Genomic DNA, 26,497 nt, shown 5'->3' on the forward strand with positions numbered 1-26,497 from the left:
TAGATCATTGCTTGGCCTTAAAGAGTCATGATTTGAGGAAAAAGCTCAGGCAGTAAACAACTTAAGGTTATATAACGATATGGTTTGATACCTTTGTTTTATCTCTAAGCTACTGTATACTTTGCAGTTGGTTGCATTGAGTCTAAAGCATGGTTTGTGACCATTTCTTCAGTGAAACAGGAGGACACTGAATTTTACAATCTACTTTGTGTGCGTATAAAACAATCAAGATGTAAGTGTTGAGAACTGGTGGGCTGAATGTGTTTCCTTTGAACAGAGCTAGGAGAGAAGCTTCTCCCTGCCTCCAGTCTTTATGCTAAACTAAGCTTATCTAGGCCTAGCTTAATATTGAATGAGGTTTGCATCTCCTCATATTTACCGTGATGTCGTACTATTACTTTAAGACCAGTGAACTAAAGCTTTTGTTGACGTTTAAGAATCATAAATAATCTGAACCAACTGATAATTATGTCTGTGCTTAAAAAAAGTGAAAATATATTAAAATGAACTACAGTGAAATATATCAAATAAGTTTTCACAGTGGGCTGTGGGGTAAACCTAGAACTTCAGAAATGTGCATCATCATACCTTCATATGATGCAAAAATACCCAGCTCTATGTTTGTGAACTATGTAAGAAACTCCAATCAAATGTTTGTATACAAAGTAATGCCAGATATGCAAAGTAGCTGAAGGAATCTTGGAGAACATTGAAAGCAACACTTGATATAGTTGACCTCTGAAAACTGTCAGAAAAATACTCTCTTTAACAAAAGGTGTCAACCTTAAGAAATAAGGAGAACATCCATAGACATCCATCTCTTTGTGTGAAGCAGAGTATCATAAGAAACATTTTATACATTTTAACGGAAAATAAAAAAAGGTAAACGGCTTCAGTCTCCAGAGTATGAGCACCTCTGCAATTGACAGTTTTCACTTCAAGTAAAGGATATCAGTTTATTTAGTGCATCTGATTGGCTGACGTGCAGACTCTCCAATTCTGAATCATCAGGCCCGAGATGTGTTGAAGTTGATGTGTTGACAGGTGACCCCAACACAGCGATCCAGGACCTCTTTGACCCCCAATAACTGGTTCCCTCCGTTACTGAGCTTCTCCCTGGAAACACAGACACATAGATACATTAGATACAAACACAGGAGAGTGTGCTTGGACAGCCTTTGACCAATGGAGCTTATTTTCTCCATCTTCTTGTTACGATTAACATGTGAACAAAAACATTTCGGACAAAATTAGGAGTCTGTATTTGTGTCTTTTGCTGTGATTTAAATGGGTTGGGAAAGCTGATGTCCCCTGCTTTCATGCACCAATCTACAATCTATCCAACCCTAACCCTGAACATAACCCTAAACAATATTTCAATAATCACCTCTGGCTGGAAGAGAACTCTCTGCTCCATAGTTTTCCTCTTCACTGTACATTTTACATTTATATATTCAGCCTAATATTTAATATTCCATCTGTCACATACTTATGTAAATATAATACCTTGCTATATATCTTGTTATTGTTAATTTGTAAAGTCAACATGTATATTTTCTACTTTCTTGTCTTTTAATTTTTATTGTACAATGCCATGTCTTTTATGCTGCAACACAAACATTTCCCAAATTGGGATCAATAAAGTTCTATCTTATCTTATATTTTAATCCAAAAACTGTTAATGTTTCTTACTTAGTCATATATGTTTATTACCACCAATCCTCTCTGTTTGGGATTTGTTCATTGTTGTCGTGAAAAATGCGTTTTTGATTACCTCTAAATCCTGACTTGTATGCGTTTGCTCCTCTATTTGGTGTCTTAGAAAAAGACAAAGTCCATTAGCTGGATTTATATACCCTGGTTTTAGTTAAGGGTTTACTGTATCCATTGGTAAAGGCAGGAAAACCTTCAAAAATAAATATTCCAGAATTTCCCTTGGTACTATCTGGATGAACCTGGGTGACTCCACACAGACATCTTGCTTGGTAAACTTTGTATTTGTTGACCATGTTGGGCACAGAATGTCCAGAAACAAACAGAAGAGCTTCCACACATTCTGCAGCTCAGCTATTGACACACTTTTTCCAGTGAATTACATTTTTCTAGTAACGACAACATATATATAACCATATAGTTACAAATGCACAATCTTAACACACCAACAATTCTTCATCGTGAGCACAAACACAAATTTGCTACGAGAGCCTTGGCAACGGCTGCCTAGCAGCGAAGACACTGGGGGAGCTTGTTGCTTGTTTGTTTCCTCCTTTGCTTTGTTTCCATTGGACCATTATATAACTACAGAGTGAAGAGAAGAGGAAAGAAAGAGCAGTATTTGCCGGTTGTTTACACCCCCTGTTTTCTCCCTACATCCATCCAGTTCCCCTTCTTCATCCAATGGCGCAGCTGTGTGTTTTCATAACCTGCGGATAGTGCAGGTTGTGTAAGCGACTCTTCACTCTTGCCGGGATTCGGACACTCTGTCACTGAATAATCAGATTTGACATTCCAGCATGCTGCACGGATTCATGAGAGTGACAAAGAGCATGGAGCTTTTTGGAGGGAGGATCTCTCAACGCAGTCACACAAAGGTCAGTGACGCACACAAACTGTGCACAGAGTCACTGACCCAGATCATTAATGTATACACAAAGAGCTGTTAGTTTCATAACAGCCTTTACGGTATGTGTTTCACAGGTTCATTGATATCCCCTGGAGACCATAACGATTCACATGGAATTTTGAATAGAACCACATGATGCACTAGGTGATGTAACTAATTCCTGTTCACCCTCAGCCAATCACGTCATGCTGCTATGGACACATGGATCATCTCCATGGGAACAAATCTTGGTATCCACAATCCACGTTAAATTACATTAAGTGACTCACAATAGGTGCAATCAACAATGAGGGGGTCGATTCAGAACATCAAGAATCCTGCAAGCACATTACTACCATTTTAAGTAATACTATATATTTAAACTTTTTTTTATTTGAAGGATCAGGGCGCAGTTGAAGCAGGTGTGATTCAACTTTCTACGACAAAAGAGATGTAGCCTTTCTGCTGTCCTGATACTAACAGGGAGCTACTGTTCAAAATCGAAAGAAAAATAACAACAAGACAGATACAGAATATGTATAATGTATATAAATCTGAAAATATATGCTGTAATTTTAGTATTTTTTGTCACACTCTTTTTCTTCATACTGGTATTGTCTCTATATCTTTCACTGTGCACCAACTGTGCTGTGAAAGCTCTCAGTTTAAAATATTTGTTCACACTTTAATAATCGGGTATACATAAAGCCAAACCTGTTTCATTTGACTTGCCATTGAAAGCAAAATGTTGACCTTTTGAGAGTGACTCAGTCCTACAGAAAGGCTTATGTAGGAATGCCAGTTAATGGTAGCAAGGTGGCCCTGGGTTTGCTTATAAAATGGCAGAACAACAAAGACTGGGGAAGGCCTTGGTGTAGCATTAGTATAACAGAAAAGTTGAATAGTTCAGCAACATAATAGAGAATATCCTCCATCAAAGTGAACAATACGTCTGCCTCTCTATCCCTTTTTAGATTCTTATTGTTGGACATTCAACTAACTGAGAGTGAATGCTGTTTTATGAAACACAAAGCAGTTTCTCCTAAGTGTAGCTTTTAAATAAAAATAACAGATATTTTTGTGTTAATGTATGGCCTCAGTCTTTCTTCAAATCAAATATGTTCTGTTCTCTCTAGGTGCGTAGTCTCTTTTCCTTCTTTTTCACAGAGTAACATATAATTAAAGGCCTGAAGTGAGCTATTGCTTTTATAAAACGGTTACCAAGTGTGGCAATATGAAAGAAAATACACACTCTAATTTAAATACTTTTTATTAGTAAATAATTATGTTCAAAAATAAAATAGTCCCTCCGTTGCCTTCTGATTAGTAGATGGATTATTTGGCTATTTATTTATATTAATTTGTATGTTGCCGTTTATTGTGCAGCCACTGAAAACCTGTGCAGCATCAGTAGCATGGCTTACGTGGTTACTTGTATAGGTTGAGGTTGTACTAGGCTGTTGCTTGGTGTGGTGAGAATATTGCTCCACTTTCTCCGGTCCCCGAGATTCGGCTTCCAGTAGCTCTGGAGAGAGCTTTCGCACCTGTGGCCACTAACGGTCATAATTTCTCTGCTTTGTTTCAAGACCCGCATCAGAAAGCTTTTGAATGGTGGTACTTTTCCAGTTGGTCTACCTGCTCTTCACGTAGCTCTGCATGTCGTCGTTTAGATGCTTTTTTTTCTGGAGATAGGTACTGCTCAATCCACTCCTCCATAGTAAGGCCACCCCGGAGGTCGAAGTTAACCTTAAATGTTTTCATCTTAAGCTTTGTTAGTTAGTTAGTTAGTTTCGTAACGGACGTAATATAACGGTTGTAGCTTTTTCTCAGACGCGGAGGGATACATGACTTGTGAAAAGTAACTACAATTCTACTTGGATATACGCTCATTATATCACGGCTAAGAATCAATCAGATTGCTTGATTTGACTTGTCCGTTTTATAACTAATATTTTGATAATAACGGATAAGGTAAAGGTATTGAAGGTTGTGATTTGACTAATGGTAACACGTAAACTGGCCTTCAAACACATACAACGTAAACCATTATAAAAGTGTCCCTGATGACACATCCACGTGTGAAAAGAACCCATGTGTACCAAAGCAGCATAACAGAAACACCACCAACAGGTAAAAGGAGATTTAAGCTACATATAATAAAATATGTACTGGACCTTAGGTATCTAGCATTCCCACCTGCTATATATATATATTGAGATGGAACTTGGAAAAGGGCGAATGTCAACACACAAGTTCATGCATGTCTGGCTCAACTGTGTTGCAAATAAATATGTCTATTGCTCAAGAATAGCAAGGAACATGCACATAAATATAAGTATCCATTCCCAGTTCATTTTCAGTCAGACTTTCATCAAGAATGTGAGAAGTGTCTATGTTCTTTAACAATTACTGAACGGGTGGTGTTTCTATGCTAGTCGTTTTTTTAAGTATCTATCGTGATTACTTTTTGATTCTTTTTTTAAAGCCAACAGAGGAAACACAGAAGATTTCTTTTTAATCAGACATTATTATTACATTATTGTGTGCGTTTGAGGCCCACTTGTTCTGAGAGCTGCCTGCAGTCAGTGCTCCTGGCCTCCCTCGGGCTTTATACAACAGATGACATCAAACCATGCACTGAGCATCACATTCAAATATTTAACACCCCAGATAATGCGTTCACTAAGTAAAGGTCTACATCACTTCACAGTGAGTGTACCAAATAAAATATTTACAATCACAACACATCCAGCTTAATTGTATCTGTCAGCGGTGACCTGTTGTTACAAAAGCTGTATCACGTGACCGGAGAGCACCTGCAAAGCTCTTCCAAGTGACACAGCAGATTTTGTCTTTAATACTGAATACACCTTCATTTTTATCATGGTTTCACACCACTATTCTACGCCAGAAAGTTCATCTTTAAATGTAGTCAAATATACTTTTAGTTATCCTATGATCATTGTTTGTTCTGTTAATACCATAAGCATTATCAAGACAACAACCAAGTGCTAATTCAGAGTTATCTCTTTTAAGTGACCCATAGTTATGTATGTTAAGTATTTATAGTATAGGGGTTATGAAATCATGAGGAACAGCTTCTGACAGTGAGACGGCGGTATTAAGAGATGACACATCATGGCCGGAAACAGATAATCTGTTGATAACATGGAACTGGTCCCTGTTTCCATGGAAGCAGCTGAGTTCATATAAGCATTAACAATTCAGATGCATGTCATGAGGGACCTGGAGTGGCGTGATATACTGATTAATGTACGCGGGCATTATGTTACTGCATTTTTATGTAGCTTCTTAACACAATATTCTTATGTATTTAGAGTTGAAACTAACTTTTCTATTATTAATTAATCTGTCCATTTGTTTCGAATAATTGCTTGTTTGTTAGGACTATAAAGTCTCAAAACATGTGTGTCATTTAACCGAGATATTAACACTTCGAGTCAAATACAATGACATCATAACTATTGAGACTGAGATTATTAAAATATTATTATTAAATGTAATATGAAACATCGACTGCAGCTGAAGCAAAGTATGCATGCATGTTAAATCATGTCATATTACGAGCAACAAGCAGAAAAAAGCTGCCAAGAATAAGCAGGATAAGTAGGTTAACTGTGTATTTGTATGGTTATATATTTGTTCTATTTAGACAGCGCTAATAATAATCTTAGAGAAAGCGTTAAAGTAAAGTCTGTGTGACAGGAGCGAGTAAAAGAAAGTGCAGAGGTCAGTCTGGAGTCCTAAATTCCGGCAGTGCTTCTTTATCTCAAGCTGCATACAGATACCTCACTCCAAAACTTATAAATTATTACATAAACATAATAAAATGTCGGCCACAGATGATACATAACAAACTCCAGCTGTGATCCTGTATATGCTCGGTATAATATATATATATAATATATCAATACTTAATGAGAGTCTTATGAGAGTCCATTCAGGAGCAGTCCAAATACTGTTTAATCTCAACAGTTTAAATGAAGTCTACTGGTTACTTAACATTTCATTCTAGTTTACACTGTCCCTTGAAAAGGAAACGTTAATTCAGGATTATATTCTAATAACTAATACAAATAATTTGTGATCCAGGCAACTACACCAGTCCCATTACACTGTTCAACTACACAAGTACACATATCTTTGTTTATAACCAGTGTCACAATTGTTTTGAATTGTTAACATGGCAACTGTTTTTGTGAGAGCTCTGCTGGGGATATCTATGAGACACACCGACATGCCCGGTCATGCTTCAACAAAGACATACTCAGGGAACTTCAGATTGTTTGATTATGCAATTAAAGAAAGTTGTTGCTACATTATTCGCACATGTCACATCACGGCGGTATAGCATCGTTTTCATTAGTTTAATACGCTTATCATCCAAAACATATGTTGTATCTGTGAAAGATTTGAAAGACCTTATGTATCAGAAAAAATAACAATAATAAGTGAGAATGCGTGTGTGTGTGCGCTACCTGTTGTCTTGTTGTACGAGACAGTCCAGGAAGTCTTTGGCTGTCAATCTGGAGTCCAAGTTAACAATCTGAAACACAATGCATGTAGGCAGATCTAAATATGAACAGTTCAACATGACAAAGAGCATTGCTGCTGCAGAGAAAGGTCAAATGAGTTTAATTAATGGCACCGATCTGATTACATGAAAATAACTTTGAAATGTCACCAACCTTATTAGAGTGAAGGATGCTGAGCAGCGTCTGGACTTCCTCTAACTGCGGGGCTGATGACAGGACACTGGAGAAAAATAGAAACACACACTTTAAAGAGCACCTTTCTTCCATGTCTGAAAAAAACATCTCTATTCATAACATTGGTGCAGCACTTTATCAGAAATTCTCATTCAGTTAATCTGAACTAATCAAACCATTTGTTTTTAAAATGCCTTTAAAGATATCATGTGGTTTTTTTTAAATGTCTTCTGCTACCCTTTCCTCCAGATTTAACCATTTCTTAAGAAAGTGTTTAAGTCAAGACAGTCATAAAGCATTTATTCTGTACATGATGGTCTTTTTACATTTATATATCATATTTTGGCACACATATAGTCTGAACACATTGAGAGCAGGTAACAAAATGAATACACAGCACTTTTCTCATCCATCCTTCACCATTGCAACTCATCGAAATGCTCACACACAAAAACACACCACTTCGCTAATATATTAAAAAAGTAATAGAGAAAAAGAGACCAAGTAATGGCAGTAAATGAAGGGATATGAAGACTAGAGAATGATCCTTTGAGCAGAGACATACATTATATATATATATCTGGTGTCAACAGAATGAGAGAAATGAGTGAGACGGAGACAACCAGAGAATGCCTGTAAAAAATTAGTCACAGCTCTGCTCAAACACGTGAACATGAGTCCGACCGTCTCCTAGGCAACTGTACTTGAGAAGCCCAACACATACACACACACATTCACACACATGAATGTGCAGATAGGGACCCAATGAGCGTTTTACCTGAAAGCTTATTCTAAAACATTCCGTTATTTCAAGAAATATGACATTACTGCTATTTTTAATGAGTGTGCATTGGGTAGGCGTAATGTTTTTGTGTTTTATATTCATTATTCATGCTCTATTGTAACCAACAACACCGAAATTAATATATATTCCCGCAGAAGAACATGTGAATCAAATTGACCTGTGTAGTATTTATTCATATATGAATAACCATATCTGCTTCACATCGACCCAGTCCATTTACAAATAAATAAACAACTTTCAGGTTGAACTACAGTATTTGACCCCAAACAACAATTATTAAAACCCACAATTTGAGAGAAAAGCTAAATCTGAAAACAAATCTGCTTTTAAACGAAGCTGTGGTAAAACTTGTTAAAGGTTTATTTGGGCAGAGTGAACAGCACCTTCATCAGGTCCTGCTGGTGCTCTTAGGGTCTCAGTGTCAGTATGACAGGGTCTGGACAATTAAAGCAACATGTGTAAAGTATTATCAGTACAACCAGTGTGTTGAGGATACTGCTCCTCTTTGGACTCATTAAATAACATTTCACCAATAAAATAACAATAATATATCAATACCCTCTCCATGTTGAACAAACCATGCCTCCATATTGAAGGACTAATCAAAAACATTTACACAAATGATTGAATTGTGTAAATAAAAAACAGCAAAGCGATATAAAAATGTTTCTTTACAGACTCTCACACCACTAGTGCAGCAAAATCCAAAATGAGATTTTAAATGCTGCCCTCATTTTCTTGTATTTATTAAGAATATTTTCTATGTTTTGATTATTCGTTTACTGTGAAGTCAAGATTTTGCGGGTCAAGTATTACTTTAAATTTACAAAAGACCTTCTTAAGAAGCTACAGCTGTGACGTCGTCTACAGGAAATGATAGATAAACATCTTTTGACACCCGGCCTAACACATATACTAAGTAGCCTACCTGCCATAAATTCAAAACATAGTGTATCAATTCCAGGTATGAGACAACATCTGGTAATGAAGTACCACTACTGTTTTCATATACTGCCAATCACAATAACCAGTGGATCTTCAGAGGCTTGGAGGGTTTAAGTGGTAATAAAGTGCACTTTGGACACATACTTAGGTGTTTAATGGGTTATGATCTGAGAGGGCTGTTGTATAGCTATACTCAGCTGAGAAAACATTGCATCATTGCATCAATTATTTCCTTCTCCCATCCCCACATAGATAACAATATAAAATCACCCATGCCTTGTTGTTACAATTTGTATGGCTATTTATAGTTGGTTGTTTAGGTTCTGCAAAGTCTTGCTTAAACTAAACATGTGAAACTCCATTGCAGTTTTTCAGTAAGATAACAACTAATCAAAACAACATTTTATATACTGGTTATTTCAAGGTATACTGGTTTTTCTAGACCTACAGAGTTTGAGGTTGAATGAAACAGAGGGAACAACAGGCATGTTGCCCTTTTGATGTGAGGAGTGTGTACCCTTCCCCTCAAAGAGATCCAAATGTCACGGTGAATCCCAGCAAAGAAATAAATAATATACTGACACCTCACTGGCCTCTGTAATCGTGTGATGTCGGGTTATTTTGTGCGTGTGTGTTAGAGTGAAAACAAAGGAACAGGACACATACATTGTAAATACCTAGGTTACGAAATGTTCTTTGTCTAGCTAGCTTTCTAAAGAAGTTGCATCAATATGAAGAGTTCTGTGGTGATGACAGTGCAAATCATCACCAACTGGGAAAACAGGTTGACTGCACACAACAGATGATATTTATGATATTTCCAAAGAAGAAGGACACAAATCCAATTACAAATTCTCTAGTGACATGTTATTTCACAATGGTCTCAATTCTTTATAGTGGACATTCCTCATTGCCTTCACACAAAGATCCACTCAGCTTTTTGCCTCTTTGTCACTACCATTGTGAATGGTGGATAACGTGCCAATATGTGTTCAATGTGAGCCAGTATATTTCAGATGGGAAAGCCTTCTTGAAGGCATGGCGAGAAACTTAACAGGGTAGAGCCGTCTTTAACGTCACAGGAAAAGTGATAAGGCAAAGCTACAAGGTCACACACACACACACACACACACACACACACACACACACACACACACACACACACACACACACACACACACACACACACACACACACACACACACACACACACACACACACACACACACACACACACACACACACACACACACACACACACACACACACACACACACACACACACACACACACACACACACACACACACACACACACACACACACACACACACACACACCACACACACACACACACACACACACACACACACACACACACACACACACACACACACACACACACACACACACACACACACACACACACACACACACACACACACACACACACAGGGGAGGTGGAGGCTGGTTAAGGACAGGTGAAGGACAGTTTGAAGGGGCTTCGGCGCATTTCCACTACAGCGCGGAGCTCGCTTTAAGCGTGCCGTGCCCGGCCCGTTTTTGGTTGCGTTTCCACTTGGCGTAGTTTCGGCTAACGGGTACTATTTTTCTGGCCCCATGAAATCGAAGTTCTTTCCGGGCCAACAACCAGGCTGAGTCGGGCTGAGTATGCTAAACTAGAGAGAGAATCGTTGGCAAGGGGGCTACAACTACAACAAGATGAACATATTTGACCGTGATTTAATTGTAATTGTACACGTTTCTAAATGATGCCGAAGTAACAACATACTGATACCAGTTAGTAAAAACCATGAATTAATGCTTTGACAAGTCTGCAGACAAGATGGCAGGCGAAAAACCTTTTAAAATGCGTGTTGTCTAAATGGAGATCGGCTAAGCTAACGTTGTATATGCTCCGACTGTCCACACTCACAACAACGGCCTATACAGACATAAATATACCAGTGACTGTATTCGCCATGACACAGGCAGTCTGTGGTTTGTACTTGTTTAACTTTTGTCTAGTTTCTGAATAGATACACTGAACAAAAATATAAATGCAACACTTTTGTTTTTGCTCCCATTTTTCATGAGATGAACTCAAAGATCTAAAACATTTTCTATATACACGAAATAACCATTTCTCTCAAATATTGTTCACATATCTGAAAAAATCTGTGAGAGTGAGCACTTCTCCTTTGCCGAGATAATCCATCCCACCTCACAGGTGTGGCATATCAAGATGCTGATTAGACAGCATGATTATTGCACAGGTGTGCCTTACGGCCCCTACACACGGTGGCGTGCGTTGCCGCTTGGCGGTGGGCGTGTCTTGAGCTTGGGGAGTCATCGCAAGCAACGCGACCAACAACCAATCACATGAATGTCCCGCCCCGGACATACAAAGCAAAGCATTCATGCTACATCCATGCTGGCTAAATATACTGTCTATGCTTGCTAGCTGTCCATTCAAACTAAGTACACTGGATATAAACTCCCCAAACAAGCGAAAACCTACCAGTTTCACCCACTGTCTCTGCCACCTTCCCCCATGCCTGGCTCCTCCGGTTTGTATCCCTGTATGTAAAGAGGGACTGGTCATAGAGTACCGGGTGATTCCCTACCGCCACGATCATTTTCTCCTCCATTTCTTGACATATGGGAAATAACTGCGGTCTGGCTCTCCCAACATACAAGCGGTTTGATTGGCTAGTGCTTGTACTGTCAGATTTGCATACGCGGGATTTGATTGGCTGACGCCTCCGTTGAGGCGGCAAAAGTAGAACATTGCTCTACTTTTGCAGCGAGCACCGCGAGAGAAGCTACGCTTTGCTCCCACAATGCAGTTCGGCGAATCGTGACGTCACCCCATTCAAAGTGAATGGGCAGAAGCGTTGAAGTGGCAACGCACGCCGCCGTGTGTAGGGGCCGTTAGGCTGGCCACAATAAAAGGCCACTCTGAAACGTGCAGTTTTGCTTTATTCCGAAAACCAGTCAGTATCTGGTGTGACCACCATTTGCCTCACGCAGTGCAACACATCTACTTCGCATAGAGTTGATCAGGTTGTTGATTGTGGCCTGTGGAATGTTGGTCCACTCCTCTTCAATGGCTGTGCGAAGTTGTTGGATATTGGCAGGAACTGGAACACGCTGTCGTATAAGCCGATCCAGAGCATCCCAAACATGCTCAATGGGTGACATGTCCGGTGAGTATGCTGGCCATGCAAGAACTGGGATGTTTTCAGCCTCCAGGAATTGTGTACAGATCCTTGCAACATGGGGCCGTGCATTATCATGCTGCAACATGAGGTGATGGTCGTGGATGAATGGCACAACAATGGGCCTCAGGATCTCGTCACGGTATCTCTGTGCATTCACAATGCCATCAATAAAATGCACCTGTGTTCATCGTCCATAACATACACCTGCCCATACCATAACCCCACCACCACCATGGGCCACTCGATTCACAACATTGACATCAGAACCGCTCACCCACACGACGCCACACACGCTGTCTTCCATCTGCCCTGAACAGTGAAAACCGGGATTCATCCGTGAAGAGAACATCTCTCCAACGTGCCAGATGCCATCGAATGTGAGCATTTTCCTACTCAAGTCGGTTACGACGACGAACCGGAGTCAGGTCGAGACCCCGATGAGGACGACGAGCATGCAGATGAGCTTCCCTGAGACGGTTTCTGACAGTTTGTGCAGAAATTCTTTGGTTATGCAAACCGATTGTTGCAGCAGCTGTCAGAGTGGCTGGTCTCAGACCATCTTGGAGGTGAACATGCTGGATGTGGAGGTCCTGGGCTGGTGTGGTTACACGTGGTCTGCGGTTGTGAGGCCGGTTGGATGTACTGCCAAATTCTCTGAAACGCCTTTGGAGACGGCTTATGGTAGAGAAATGAACATTCAATTCACGGGCAACAGCTCTGGTGGACATTCCTGCTGTCAGCATGCCAATTGCACGCTCCCTCAAAACTTGCGACATCTGTGGCATTGTGCTGTGTGATAAAACTGAACATTTTAGAGTGGCCTTTTATTGTGGCCAGCCTAAGGCACACCTGTGCAATAATCATGCTGTCTAATCAGCATCTTGATATGCCACACCTGTGAGGTGGGATGGATTATCTCGGCAAAGGAGAAGTGCTCACTATCACAGATTTTTTTTCAGATTTGTGAACAATATTTGAGAGAAATGGTTATTTTGTGTATATAGAAAATGTTTTAGATCTTTGAGTTCATCTCATGAAAAATGGGAGCAAAAACAAAAGTGTTGCATTTATATTTTTGTTCAGTGTATGAAGAGCTGTGAGCTCTGAGTGCTAAGAACTAACGGCTGATGTTGGTTTTGTGTTTCGCATTGAAGATGGGGTCACGGCTCCGCCTACACTGCGTTACTATAGTTACTGCCCCAGCTACTAAACTGTAATGGAAACGCAGCATAAAGTGAGCGAGTCCTGAAAAGGCCTAACGAGGCCTAGCCATACCGAGCGAGGCCCTGTAGTGGCAATGCGCCAAGAGGGACTTGCTGTCGAGACAAAGGTGAGACACACCAGGTTAAGCCAAAGGGTTTAGGCAAGGTGGACAAGAGTGGGGACGATGAAAACAGAATGACATAATAGTAATGGAGGGTCACTGACATATCATCGCTTTCTGAATGAATATAGTGAACTTGAGACAAATTGTTACTATTTTCACCTTCAGTAACAGTATTGTTTATTAAGAGTTTCTGGTCAATGGTTGAATGAAAGGAAAATTGTGTTGTTTGGTGGCTTATTGCTCAACTATGTTCACCAGCCATTTGCTAACTCACTGGGCAAATGGTGTGCAGTGTTACGAGCTTTTTAGACCAACAATCACTACTGACTGGAAACTACGCTGTAAGAGTATTGAGAATGAAACAAAACAGTGGGCTGAGATACCTGCTGAAGATCTGGAGCAGCTGTGAGACTATGCAGCACAGATTGTGCAGACAGTCCACGACGTCCTGTGGTGGCGCAGGACCCCCCCCTGGCTGAGTGCTCTGCATGGAGTTAGGGTCAAAGCCCAGAGCTTTGAACACTTCCCAGCTGAAACATGACAGAATAAAATGACCTCAGGGGTTAGTCAAATGGAATAAAAAACAATAGCTTTATCAAAACAAACCTTCTAAAGTGTTTTTCTTTTTTTTGCACGAGACATCGATCGCTGTACAGAATGCTTCGTCTTGCAGCAGAAAACAACACTTGAAAATAACATGAAGTGTTTGCTGCTTAAACGAAATGAAGGCATTTTGTGGAAGAACATCTGTGAAATCAAATAATCCTCAAATGTTCTCTGCAGTATAAGCATCCCTAATCCCTGTTACACCCACCTCATCTGAAACACATAAGACCAGAGGTGTTCAAACAGGGCCCACACTTCCTGGTGCGAGAAAGGAGCAGGCGTGGGTTGTTCCGCTTCTTCTTCATCATCATGATACTCATCATCTTCATTCATGACAACATCGATGGCAGGAGATTCCCACTGCACACACAGACAAAGATGATAAAGCTATAAAATCCAACAGTGTGTCAAAACCTGTGTATGATATACAATATATGTATGCTATAAGGTATAAGCCTATGGTATAAACACAAAACACAGTATCATATCTTTTTTGTATTTCTGTGCTTTCCAAAACACCACAACATCAAACACAATTCAGAGATTGCAGTCCAAGAAGAGTGGCCCACCCTTTGGACAGATAACAAGTGGAATATGTTTGAGCTGTGATTGCATTAGGAGCATTTAAACTCCAAATTAGCTCCTAGTTTACCTGTGGTTGTCGCTTATTGAAAATGTTGTCCATTCTGGAGATGGCAGCGGAAACGCATCTTGACCTTTTCCCAAATGCTTTCACAAGCTCCTTAGCATCTCGGAGGAGTGCTGATGCATCTCTACAGTGCGATGTGCCACCTGAGCAGACACAGGACAGGAAGATATGAGCACACATGCACCATCAAATAAAGGGACACTTGCATTCAGTTGCCGTTTTTCTACAGGTACACCTAGGCAAAAGGGGCAAGTAGGTTTTGTGTGTCTGTGTGTGGGAAACAAAAGAGCCAGGCAAAGAAACATTGTGGACAAAAACAGAACAGGGCTGAAACTATTGATTGATTTTATTATTGATTAATGTGCTGATTAGTTCCTAGATTAATTATGTGCTCTAAAAAACGTCATAAAATAGTAGAAAATGTTCCATTCCAGTTTCTCTAAATCAAGGTGATGTCTTTAAATGTTTTCCTTTGTCAACAGAAAATGTTATGCAATTTCTGCATGAAGAATGTCTAATCTTCATGATTAATGATCTACGAAATTGTGAATGTTCTATTATAAGTCAAGGTTACTGTGAGCATGTGTGTTTGTCTAACTGTGATCCAAAATGCTATGAGACTTTGCTTTTCCTGAATATTTGAAAGGACATAACAGATTCAGAATGACTATCAAAACAAAGAGCCAGAAGTTGGTTGAGCATTTCTATAGTAGTGCACAACTTATGTTAAATGATTTTCCGACCCATTACTTTGTAGTGGAATCAGGCTGCGCCATTTTAATCTACTGGACCCTATGATAGGTGACACCGGTCTCTAGCCCCGACCTAACATACCTTTGAGATCATTTAAAACTACCCATGAAGCTTTGTCCCTTTTTAGGCGGTTGTAAAATATGTGTTAAAGGTCACCTATTATGCAAAATCCACTTTTTCATGTCTTTTATACATAAACATAAACATAAACATTTACTGTGTAAAGAGCTTCTGAAAGTTTCAGGAAAAAAGATTCTCTCACTTTTTGTCCTGATCCTTTATATAAAAACCTGTCAGATTGTGGCCACTTTATGATGTCATAATGTTTTTTGGCTTGTGTAACCATTAGCCAATAACCAACCAAGGTAACCCCCACACCTTATCACCATTGTGTTCTTTGTAACCAAATATCTCTCAGAGGGGCGTGGGGAGTGGCTCCTTATTTTCATCTAAAGTAACAGACAGAGAATCAGCACTTTTGAAACAGGGCTGAAACAGAGGGGATTATGGGATGCTACAATGATTTGTTTGGTATTTGGAGCCAAACACTTCAGAGACATGTTTTGAATATATCTGAGACATATTGAGGAAAAACAGTATAATAGGGGACCTTTAAGACTGACTACAAACACACTAACAGTCTGCTCAAGGGAGAACAGCAAAAACAAAACAAAATCACATGCAGTACTTTTCCACTGAGATTCATTCTTAGCCTCACATACGGTTTACCCTCCTCCTCCTCCTCCTCCCTCCTCCTCCTCCTCCTCCTCCTCCTCCTCCTCCTCCTCCTCCTCCTCCTCCATCCCAGCGTACCAGTGATACAGAGAGCAAGGGCAAAACTCCATTGTTTTCCATAAAAATAGCCTTCAAAAATAATTGGGCCACAGTTCAAACTCAAACAGGTGGACGGGGAGATTTAGACACACAACTACACACACGCGATTACATGTGATGTTATTAGATCCAGTAATGAGATCCAGACACAGCAGGGCTGCAGTGGACAGCTCAGCATCCTTTTGACACACATTTGAGTGTCCTGTTTTAGCCGATGACATGATTCTGCATGTAGTTCTGTAGGGCTGTAGCGCAGTGCAGGGCACACCACATCATCCAACAGTGGAGTAAGCGTTTTATCTGGGGGATGACTCAGTATTTAAACTCACTGTCTAGAGAAGACAAAAAAAAAAGGCTACGCTTACAGTCTCGAAACTGTCACAGTGCATTAACACAGTGAGGTATCTTTGCATTTAGAGACCACTGGGAGCTTTGCCTTGTTGCTTCAGCAGATGTGAACGTTTGTGCTCTTGTGTCTTACATAATACTTATTTTTCCCGAAATCCATTGCAAACCTCTAAATGAAGATTAAAATCAGCTCCTAGGATGTTTTCAGCTACATTGTATGGCGTTGTTAAGCTCTCCTTGTACTAGCAACAGAGAAAAATGCTTAATACATTTGTTTTAACAGATTTTGAGATGAGTGACTCAGCATTATGTAAGCCATATTTTAAATCACAGTTTGTGGCAAAACAGCTTAAAATAAGGTCAAATTCTAAAACTGGATTGATTTATCAGACCAGGTTATATGCTCATTCCTAAACAGAGTAATATATTCATTTTTATTTGTATTTTAGTTTCATTTCTCAATTAAGAGATTCCAAACAAAAAACAAAATAATGATGATATTTAACTGGGGTAAAATGTATTAAAAAAAAAATATATACAGTTGCAAGAAAAAGTATGTGAACCCTTTGGATTCTCCACACATAGCGTTGTGTGTTCCTTCCAAACAACTCAACTTTGGTTTCATCTGTCCACAGAATATGTTGCCAGTAGTGCTGTGGAACATCCAGGTGCGCTTTTGCAAACTTCAAACGTGCAGCAATGTTTTTTCTGGACAGCAGTGGCTTCCTCCGTGGTGTCCTCCCATGAACTCCATTCTTGTTCAGTGTTTTACGTATCGTAGATTCGTCAACAGAGACGTTAGCATGTGCCAGAGATTTCTTTAAGTCTCTAGCTGACACTCTAGGATTCTTCTTCACCTCATTGAGCATTCTGCGCTGTGCTCTTGCAGTCATCTTTACAGGACGGCCACTCCTAGGGAGAGTAGCAACAGTGCTGAACTTTCTCCATTTATAGACAATGTGTCTTACCGTGGACTGATGGACATCAAGGCTTTTAGAGATACTTTTGTAACCCTTTCCAGCTTTATGCAAGTCAACAATTCTTAATCGTAGGTCTTCTGAGAGCTCTTCTGTGCGAGGCATGGTTCACATCTGGCAATGCTTCTTAAGAATAGCAAATTCAAAACTGGTGTGTATTTTTTATAGGGCGGGCAGCTTTAACCAACACCTCCAATCTCGTCTCATTGATTGGACTCCAGGTTGGCTGACTCCTGACTCCAAGTAGCTCTTGAAGAAGTCTTTAGCCTAGGGGTTCACATACTTTTCCCACCCTGCACTGTGAATGTTTACATGGTGTGTTCAATAAAAACATGAAAACATATAATTGCTTATGCAGAAATCCAGGTAATTCCAAAGGGTTCACACACTTTTTCTTGCAACTGTATGTGTTTTTATAAATACTGTTGAGAAAAACTGAAATACATGTAGTTGCTCCCTTTCTTCTACCTACATACCTGAATTGAAAAAGTTGATGAGGGTTGAAACAGTTTGCTGTTTCCTCCGTGGGACAATGTTCCCAAAGACGGCAATCCAGTGCTTTTTAAAACATTTCAGAACATCTAGAAGAGTCCATGGAGGTTTTATGTAAACTATCTGTGAAACAATAAAAAAACAAAAAACACATTAAACATGATCTACATGAAAAAATACAAAATATTGCATTGTTCAAAATTACATCCAGACACGTATATAGCACGAGGAGGAGATATGATTCATAATTTCCCTCCAAAAACACATAAATCTAATAACCAAGTCATGCGAAGATTAAACCAAAAACACATGTTTGATCTCCTCAGATAACATGTTGATGTTTTAAATGCACGTTAGTTACAATATAAGCTAAAAAGATCAAGTGAAATTCTAAGTGCAATCTTACATCTAGCCAAATGTCTTCGAAAGCGGCCTTCATCTCCACCTCCAACACATCTGACAGCACGTCGAGCAGACACTGTTCTAGTTCAGAAACACTGCTGGGGTCCCACACTGGCCTCTCATCCTCTCGCTTGTTATCTGTTATCAATTGCACACATAACGTTTGTATATGAGAAAATGTATGAAATAAAACATAATGCAGGACAGCAGTTATTTTTGTATGTACAGCAGCAAAGAACAGGAGCACATGCTAACTATCCATTGACTGTGTGATGGTGTGGATTTCACTCTTTATTTTATTTAATTACTTGTTTGTTAAATATATGTCGCCTGAATGGAGGCAAACAAAGCATGGAAAAAAGTGGTAAGACATAGCAAGTGAATGTATGGATGTTTTGCTTGAACTATTACAACATTACAGAATATGGCAAGTAATTCCTGTTCTGCAAGAAGCGCACATTCATCCCTGGCTCACCGTTCTCCTCTACAGTATGGAGTCTTGTCCTTTGCATGTGTGGTTGGACTGGTGCATAGATCCTGTTTTGCATTGCTGATGTGACCTGAGGGCCGACATTTTGCAGAGGGTGAAAGCCATGTTTGGATGTCCCAACCTCTGCCTCCAGATCAATCTTGCACAAGGCCTTCACTCCACTCAAGAGGGCCTTACTGCACAGGTTCTTATCATTCCTAGAGAGGAAAAAGGGGAAAACATGTTTTTTTTACCAGGAAAGTCTATATGGCAGTGTTATCACAAACAACATCAATAAGACCATTAAATCACATCTATTTTACAGCAGCCTAATTGAATGCCTGCCCCCTTTCTCTATTAATGTTGTGTCTTTAAATATTGGCATTCAGAGAAATAGGTCAGATGGAAAAAGAAGGTGAAACAATACAATGTGCAAATGTATCATTCACCAATTATTCTGTCTGCCCCTCTCTTTCTTTCATCCCAACTGGAACTATCTGGCTGGACCCACTCTCAGTCACATGCATTATTGCAGAGGACAGAGACTCTGCAGCAGCAGCAGTATAGGGCGGGGGGAGGGGGAACTCACGTGCATAGGATGTGAGCACACTCTGGGTACAGACTCTGGTATTGTAGGCAGCACTGCAGCACCCGATCATCATTATTCTCGGCATTCAGACCATCTGGGGACAAGGAGGTACAATAAGAAGAGAGGAAGAGAGAGGAAGAGGAAGACAGAGAGAAACCTGACAGTCTTTAACGGGAGAATTGTTTAATTCATAACACTGAAAGCAGTGTACAAGAGTATTCTTTCAAATAAAGACAAGGAGGAAGATTCAAAGATGAAGAACACAAGATGGAGATTTAAGGTGCATTTCAAGAGAGGCACTAAATGCTTAGAAGCAGCTAAATTCTTAGCAATAGTCAACAATATCTCTTGTAAATCTCCTTTATCCCCTGCATTTTCGAAGAGAATTTCATCCCACCGTTGAAAATTGTATGTCTGATCAATAATATATACAGCTGAGAAGTGGGTGACCTCATGCATGGGTGAAACCTGCCCTTGAGATGCTCACAGCCATAGACTGTATATATCTCACAGCGTATGAATAATTCTGGAGGACAAGCTACGTGATAGTGCTACCTAGTGGTAGACGGGATGCAGGGCAGCTCTGCGGCTGTGTGTAAATTCATAATGTACCGTTAAGGTGGAGAATTGCTATAAATGAAGACCATATGTTCAGTCAAAAGTCATTAAAATCATTGATAACAAAAACTACAAAATAATGCATTTTATTGATTTTGCTTTTCTCAATTAATTAATTAAAAATCAACAACCAGGCGCTAACAGAACTTGTTTATTTAGAAATGTTTACAGTCTACATACAAGGAGTTGTAGATTATTCTAATGTGCTGCTCTTACTCAAGTGCTTTTGTTTTGCCTGCACTCACTGTTATGATTATTTTGTAACCAATGCTGGCATTTATATTAGCCTGCTTTTTCTAAGATAAAATCCAAAAGTACTCATAATAAATCTGAAATTAGCTCATGAACAGGTTATGAAGGTTTCACTGACCTTGTACAGTCCCTAAAAAAAAAAAAAAAATCATAATCTCGATTATTTGGGTCAATAATTGTAATTGTGATTATTAAATGCGATTATTCATTGAGTTTGAAAACATCCATTTATTGGAGGAAAAAAATGTGAACAGTTGATTACCCTGAACTCTAAGTGTAATTCAACTGAAAAACCAAAAATAAATAAAAATCAATAATAATAATAAAAAAATAATCGCTTTATTTCGATTACGTTGTTTTCGTAATCGTTGCAAGCCATAATCGTAATCGCGATTAAAATACGATTAAAATACGATTAAAATACGATTAAAATACGATTAATTGAGCAGCCCTACCTACTTGTATGTAATACATTCATTCCACTGATAATTCCCATATCTTCCTTAAATCAGCACTCACTGTTGCTCTCGCTGGCCTGCTGCATAGACTGCCCCCACAGGAAAGGTGCCCGGCTCTTCAAGCAGTTGTAAATGTACGAGATGGCAGGAGTAGCGAGGTGGGCCACAGACCCTGACAGGCCCCTCCCCCGTTTGAGGGAGTCCAGCTCCTGAAGCACCACCCAGGGGATCAGGACTATCGGGAAGCCCAGGTCTAAGAGAGCATGAAGGGGAGAAAAGGGAACCAGTGATTAATCAAATGTCATAACAAATGTGCATTTCATTATGAACAGAAGCAAGCTCAAATCAAATGGAAATGGCACTTCATGTGTTCTGTATTAATACACAGTGAAAAAACACAATTTATGTGCTGTGATGTTCATTAACCATAACAAATGACATTATTATTTAAAATGATGATATGTAAGTAGAAGGTTGAGGACTGAGAATGTATTGGTTCTTTCTATAGAAGATGCAAACATATTTTGCTTTGGGACATCTTGTTAGGATGCTTGATAATAGTTCAACGTCTGGTGAGGAATATCTTTAGCTTACAACTGGAAACTTGGAAGTGAAATCTAACTCGATAACTTTTATAATAGCATGTTATATCATTATATAAAGCATATGAAATATATCAATTATTCTATAAGAAATATCCAGTATGAAAACAATTATAAACACCTCCAAGGCCGTTCATTCTGATCTTTTTGATATAATCCAGGTGACTGAGGAGAATGTTGGTGTCCAAGACGAGGATGAGGTATTGCTGGTTAGGTTGTTTACCTGCAAAAAGGAAATGACATTTCATGAATAGTGACATGTTCAAAAGTTCCGAAGGAATCAAATCAAACCAAAACAATTTGAGCTAAAGTGTAGCGACTGTGAAGTTATGTATCAGAATTTTTCTTTATTTTGAAGGAACAGAAATGTTGTGAGGACTTTGTGATGTTATATTCTGATCCATATTCTGTGCAGTTAATCTATAATCTATAATCCTAAAAAGATTGCAAAATATATGTACAACATTTTTTGAATGTTCTTATTAATCAATACAACTCACAGTGTGTGTCTGCACCTCCCTCTTCTGGAGGGTCTATGTCCATACAGGTGAGATCCCCATAGCTTTGCATTACATTCACCTCCAATCTCTTCTGAGAGCGAGCAAGATGAAGCTCTTCGACCACTTGCATCTACAGAAAAACACATTTTTAAAAATAAACAAAACAACTAACATTCTATCTGCCATTTTTAAGCCATTGTAATAACAACACACTGATGGTATTACAATAAACTAGCTGACGGAATGAAACAAAGGTAGTACGGGAAAAAAAACTCCTTATTACCTGGTCATACCACGGCACTGGGACAGTATGAAACGTATTTGGAAGTTGTTCTGCCAAAGGTGGGACTTCATCTTGTCCTTCAGAAGAAACACTAGGTGTAACATCTGGAGGGACGGGAGCTTGCTGAACAGTTTTCTCCTCAGATTTGCTGCTTGATGCTGCCGTTTCTGGAAGCTCAGGCACAGGTTCAAGACCTTTCTTTGTAGTTTTTGCTTCTTTCTTTTCAACAGTGCTTTCTACTGGAGTTGGTTTAACTTTTTTTGGTATCTTAAATTTAAAAGGCACAAATGGTGGGGCTGCATATACTTGTTCCTGAGAAGATGATGGCTTTTGTGACCCCAATGTGACTTTTTTCACCACCTTTGAGCTACTAACAGAGGTAGAGGTAGTGGGCTTGGCTGAAGTGGAGGACTTTGTTGTTGTAGAGGCAGAGGGAGTTTTAACTTCTTTCCACATGCTCTTTTTGGCCTTGTGTTCTTCATGCCTTTGGCACATCTTTTTGAAGACGTCACTCTTCTGCTCCCACGCAGAATCCTTGGATAAGGAGGAATTATTGCTTGGTTCCTTGGTCTTGACAGGTTTGCTGTCATTTTCAGTCCTCGGTGGTTCCTTGGCTCTGCACTTCTTCAGTTCATTCTTCCCCTGTTTGTTCTGTTCAGCACAAACCAAACTGGGACTCATTAGGTGCTTTTTTAATTTGGATGGGGTCCCCTGGGAAGACTTCTCATCCAAGCTGCCTTTAGATGTCTTCTCTGTCCCCTGAGGAACTGCACCTGAAGTGTGCAAGTGTTTTGAGGGTCCTGCTTCCTCAGTCTTACTCCCACTGACAGTTTTATCTTTCCGTGAAATGTCATGTTTTGCTTTACTAGAGATTTTCCCCCCAAGGTCTGGTGGAGAGGCATGTTTTTGTTTTGTTCTTTCTTCTTCTTTTTTAACAGATTCCTGGTCTTTTTCTTGTGCTTTTGCCAGCCTGTAGACAGGCTTTTTAATCTGGCGAGTACTTTGGGGAACATCTTTAACGGAAGGAAAGGCACTTTTTTCCAGTTTTGTTTCAAATCTTGATGTAGAAGAACAGAATAAATGTCACAGTCACATATAATTAACACATATTTCATTCAAGTGAACCATGTGTTTAATAGGCTACATAATATCAATAGTAATATGTTGTTAAAAATAAAAAATTCTGAATCATACCTCTCCTGATTTTTTAAATGTGGCTTCCCCCTGCTACTTTTGTTATTCTTGGAAAGATCTTGTTTCTTGGATTCCTTAAAAACACAGAAAACATATTGTTAAAATATGGAAATGGCTTGTTATGGGTAAAACAAAAATAATCTGCTACAATTTTGGTAATTGTTTTATTATTTTCAATAATTCCAGAATGTTTTTGATGGAATAGCCAAATGATGATTTTTACACATTATGTGATATTGTGAAATGTAATAAGAGGATTTTTTTCATATTGGCTTTTGAATTCCTTCTTACCTTCTCATCTTCTTCACTTGACGATGACAAGCCCCTCCGCCTTCTTTTTTTTGCCTTTTTTGCCATTCTCCTGTGAAACATTGATTTGTAAAAGTTCTTTAGTGACTATGCTTCATGCTTCATCCTAATACAACAATGCATTTTGATCTTCAATAAGGATCTTCCTTCTTTTGCTCTCAATATAAAAAAACTGGAAATGTGAAATAGCCATTTTTAACTAATGCAAAATGAGACTTTTCTAAAGTGTGACTAAGAAAGTAAAATGGAAATATCCCCTAAATCTTACAATCTATGTCTTGAGCTGTGAATAATAACTATTGATTGCCGCCATTATCTTATAATTAATACGCTGCTACTTATTTTTACTGTTTTATTCTAGAACATGTAGGCTACATCTAAAAAATGTAATACCCTAATGTTCCTCATCGATAAGATATACTTTATTGATCCCAAATTTGGAAATGTTTTCGTTATAGAAGCATAAAAAACAAGGGCATTGCACATAATTAGAATTTAAAAAGAGTAGAAAATAATTTTATAAAATAGAAACATTTCAAAAATAGAAATAAAACAGAACTAAAGAAGTAGAACATATACAAGTTGAAAGTGAAGATACAAATCTGTAAATTATCTGACAAATAACACTTTTTTCTGACAGTATTACGTGAACAATTACATAATGATTAATCGATTGTCAAAGTTAGCGATTATTTTCCGGTCAATGTAATAATAGATAAGTGCAGCGTCTACGACTGCAAATTACTAAATCTATACAGTATTCAAAACTCCCAACAAGTTGTTAACTACATGAGGACCAAACTGGGTGCACTGTGTAATGACACAAACATAAACAAATCCACATTGAAGTAATGTCTAAGGTAAAAACAATAGAATACGTGTTGTTCTGACCTTTAGATACACAACACACATCCAAAGATAAACCTTTAGCTAACTTTAACAGACGTTAGCTGAGGAAAATAGCATCAACATCGCTACAGTACAGTTAGTTTAATGTTTTAATGCTGTCAGAAGTGTTCGCGTACAGTATTTCAGTGGTTAAAAAATACTCATAGTAAGAATAATTTATAATTTACAGCAGAGAGAGTTAACCTACCCAAATCTATACATCCATGGCCCAAATCCCAGCCGGTTTCCAAAACATCGGCCGCTGTTCCGCCTCTTTCTTCTTCGACGGTTTCTCTTCCTGGTTGCGCCATTACCGCCCCACACTGGACCGGAGTGGATTTTGTTCTTGAGATAAATGATGTATTGTACCTTTAGGAGAGGAAGAGATACACAACAGGCAAATGAAGCAATTTCAACGGAAAGATAAAGGCAGCCCTGCATGGTGGGAGTAGGACAGCACAAGGTCAGACTGGAGTCAGTATCTGTCTGTGTTATTCTGAACAATTTGCACAAATACATTCTTTCACCAAGGCTACAAAACAATCTGTAGGGCTGTGCAGCAGACAGTGGGAAGGATAGCAAAGGTGACAGCTGTGTCAAAAAGAATGTCGAGGTTACAAAAGAAAACATTTAATAAAATAGGAGATTATTAACACAGTCTGCATATAAACATTCCAGCAGTGATAAAGTGGAAATTCTGTGGGTATCTCATAGTGGAAATGTACTGTGGGTTGTGTTAGCTAAATTAATGTAATGTAATTATAAAAACATAGTTTTTTCTAGGATTTTTTGTATGAGTTTACAATTGAATGTATTATGTCTTGAATGTCACATTAAGTCCTCACAATAATATATTATGTAAAGCTATGTGCTGCAGGGCTATTTCATTAGCACAGGAAGTGACAAGACCACATGGTCAATATGGAAGTAGTTAAAATGTGACTGTGAACCCAATAATGTTGCAAACTAATATGTTTATTTTCAATAATGTATACACTGTTTTTCAAAAGCTAAATAAAAGAGAATGTTATCATAATGCAATGCCAAGTGTTGGTTAACTATAATAAACAAAAACTGATGTGTTTAATTTCAAACAGCAATTGCTGTGATGTACCACAAAGTGACAGTGTAGCTCCATTCAGAAACAGCCTTCCTCACGTTGCTCCTGACGAACACTGAGCATTCACAATGAGTCACCTATGGGTTCCTGGACCATGGTTTGAGAAACATTTATATTGAAGACTTAAAAGGTGACAGAGATCAGACAACTAACAGATGAGCGGTGAGTAGTACCAGCTGCAGGGAATAATCTCTGACCACTTCAATAATGTTGGACAGGAATAATAACAACATGTAGGAGTTGTGACAGAAACAGTTAAATGGATTGGGATTCAGTAGATGACACAGTGTGGATTTGATCAGTGACATGTTAAATACATAGAGATCATATTTGAAAATTGGAAACAGCTTCTTTGTTTTGTAGTTCATAGAGACGGTTAATTCGGCTGGGTTTAGTTGTGATAAAAATGTGTTTATGTGGTTAGTTGAGATCCAGAAGTCAGATTTCCAACAGACCGATTAATAAGATGCAATCATCAGAGGGCTATCATGTAGCAAAATAGCTTCCCCTTAAACATGAATC

General features: G+C 38.9%; 1 protein-coding gene across 1 annotated transcript; it reads right to left on the reverse strand.

Moving 5' to 3' along the window:
* Positions 1–942: 942 nt before the first annotated feature.
* On the reverse strand, positions 943–25,347 carry swt1 (SWT1 RNA endoribonuclease homolog). Its single transcript, XM_034081408.1, has 17 exons — positions 25,064–25,347; positions 23,950–24,019; positions 23,659–23,732; positions 22,465–23,521; positions 22,182–22,311; positions 21,803–21,904; positions 21,141–21,332; positions 19,752–19,845; positions 19,169–19,380; positions 18,698–18,831; positions 18,276–18,414; positions 14,891–15,030; positions 14,447–14,598; positions 14,016–14,162; positions 7,312–7,378; positions 7,102–7,169; positions 943–1,116 (listed from the first exon to the last, which is right to left on the reverse strand). The coding sequence occupies exons 1-17, from the start codon at positions 25,294–25,296 to the stop codon at positions 1,008–1,010; spliced, it is 3,120 nt and encodes a 1,039-aa protein (XP_033937299.1). The 5' UTR covers positions 25,297–25,347; the 3' UTR covers positions 943–1,007.
* Between the last annotated feature and the right edge of the window lie 1,150 nt (positions 25,348–26,497).

Source organism: Pseudochaenichthys georgianus, chromosome 4 (assembly GCF_902827115.2).
Source record: "Pseudochaenichthys georgianus chromosome 4, fPseGeo1.2, whole genome shotgun sequence".
Lineage (NCBI taxonomy): Eukaryota > Metazoa > Chordata > Actinopteri > Perciformes > Channichthyidae > Pseudochaenichthys > Pseudochaenichthys georgianus.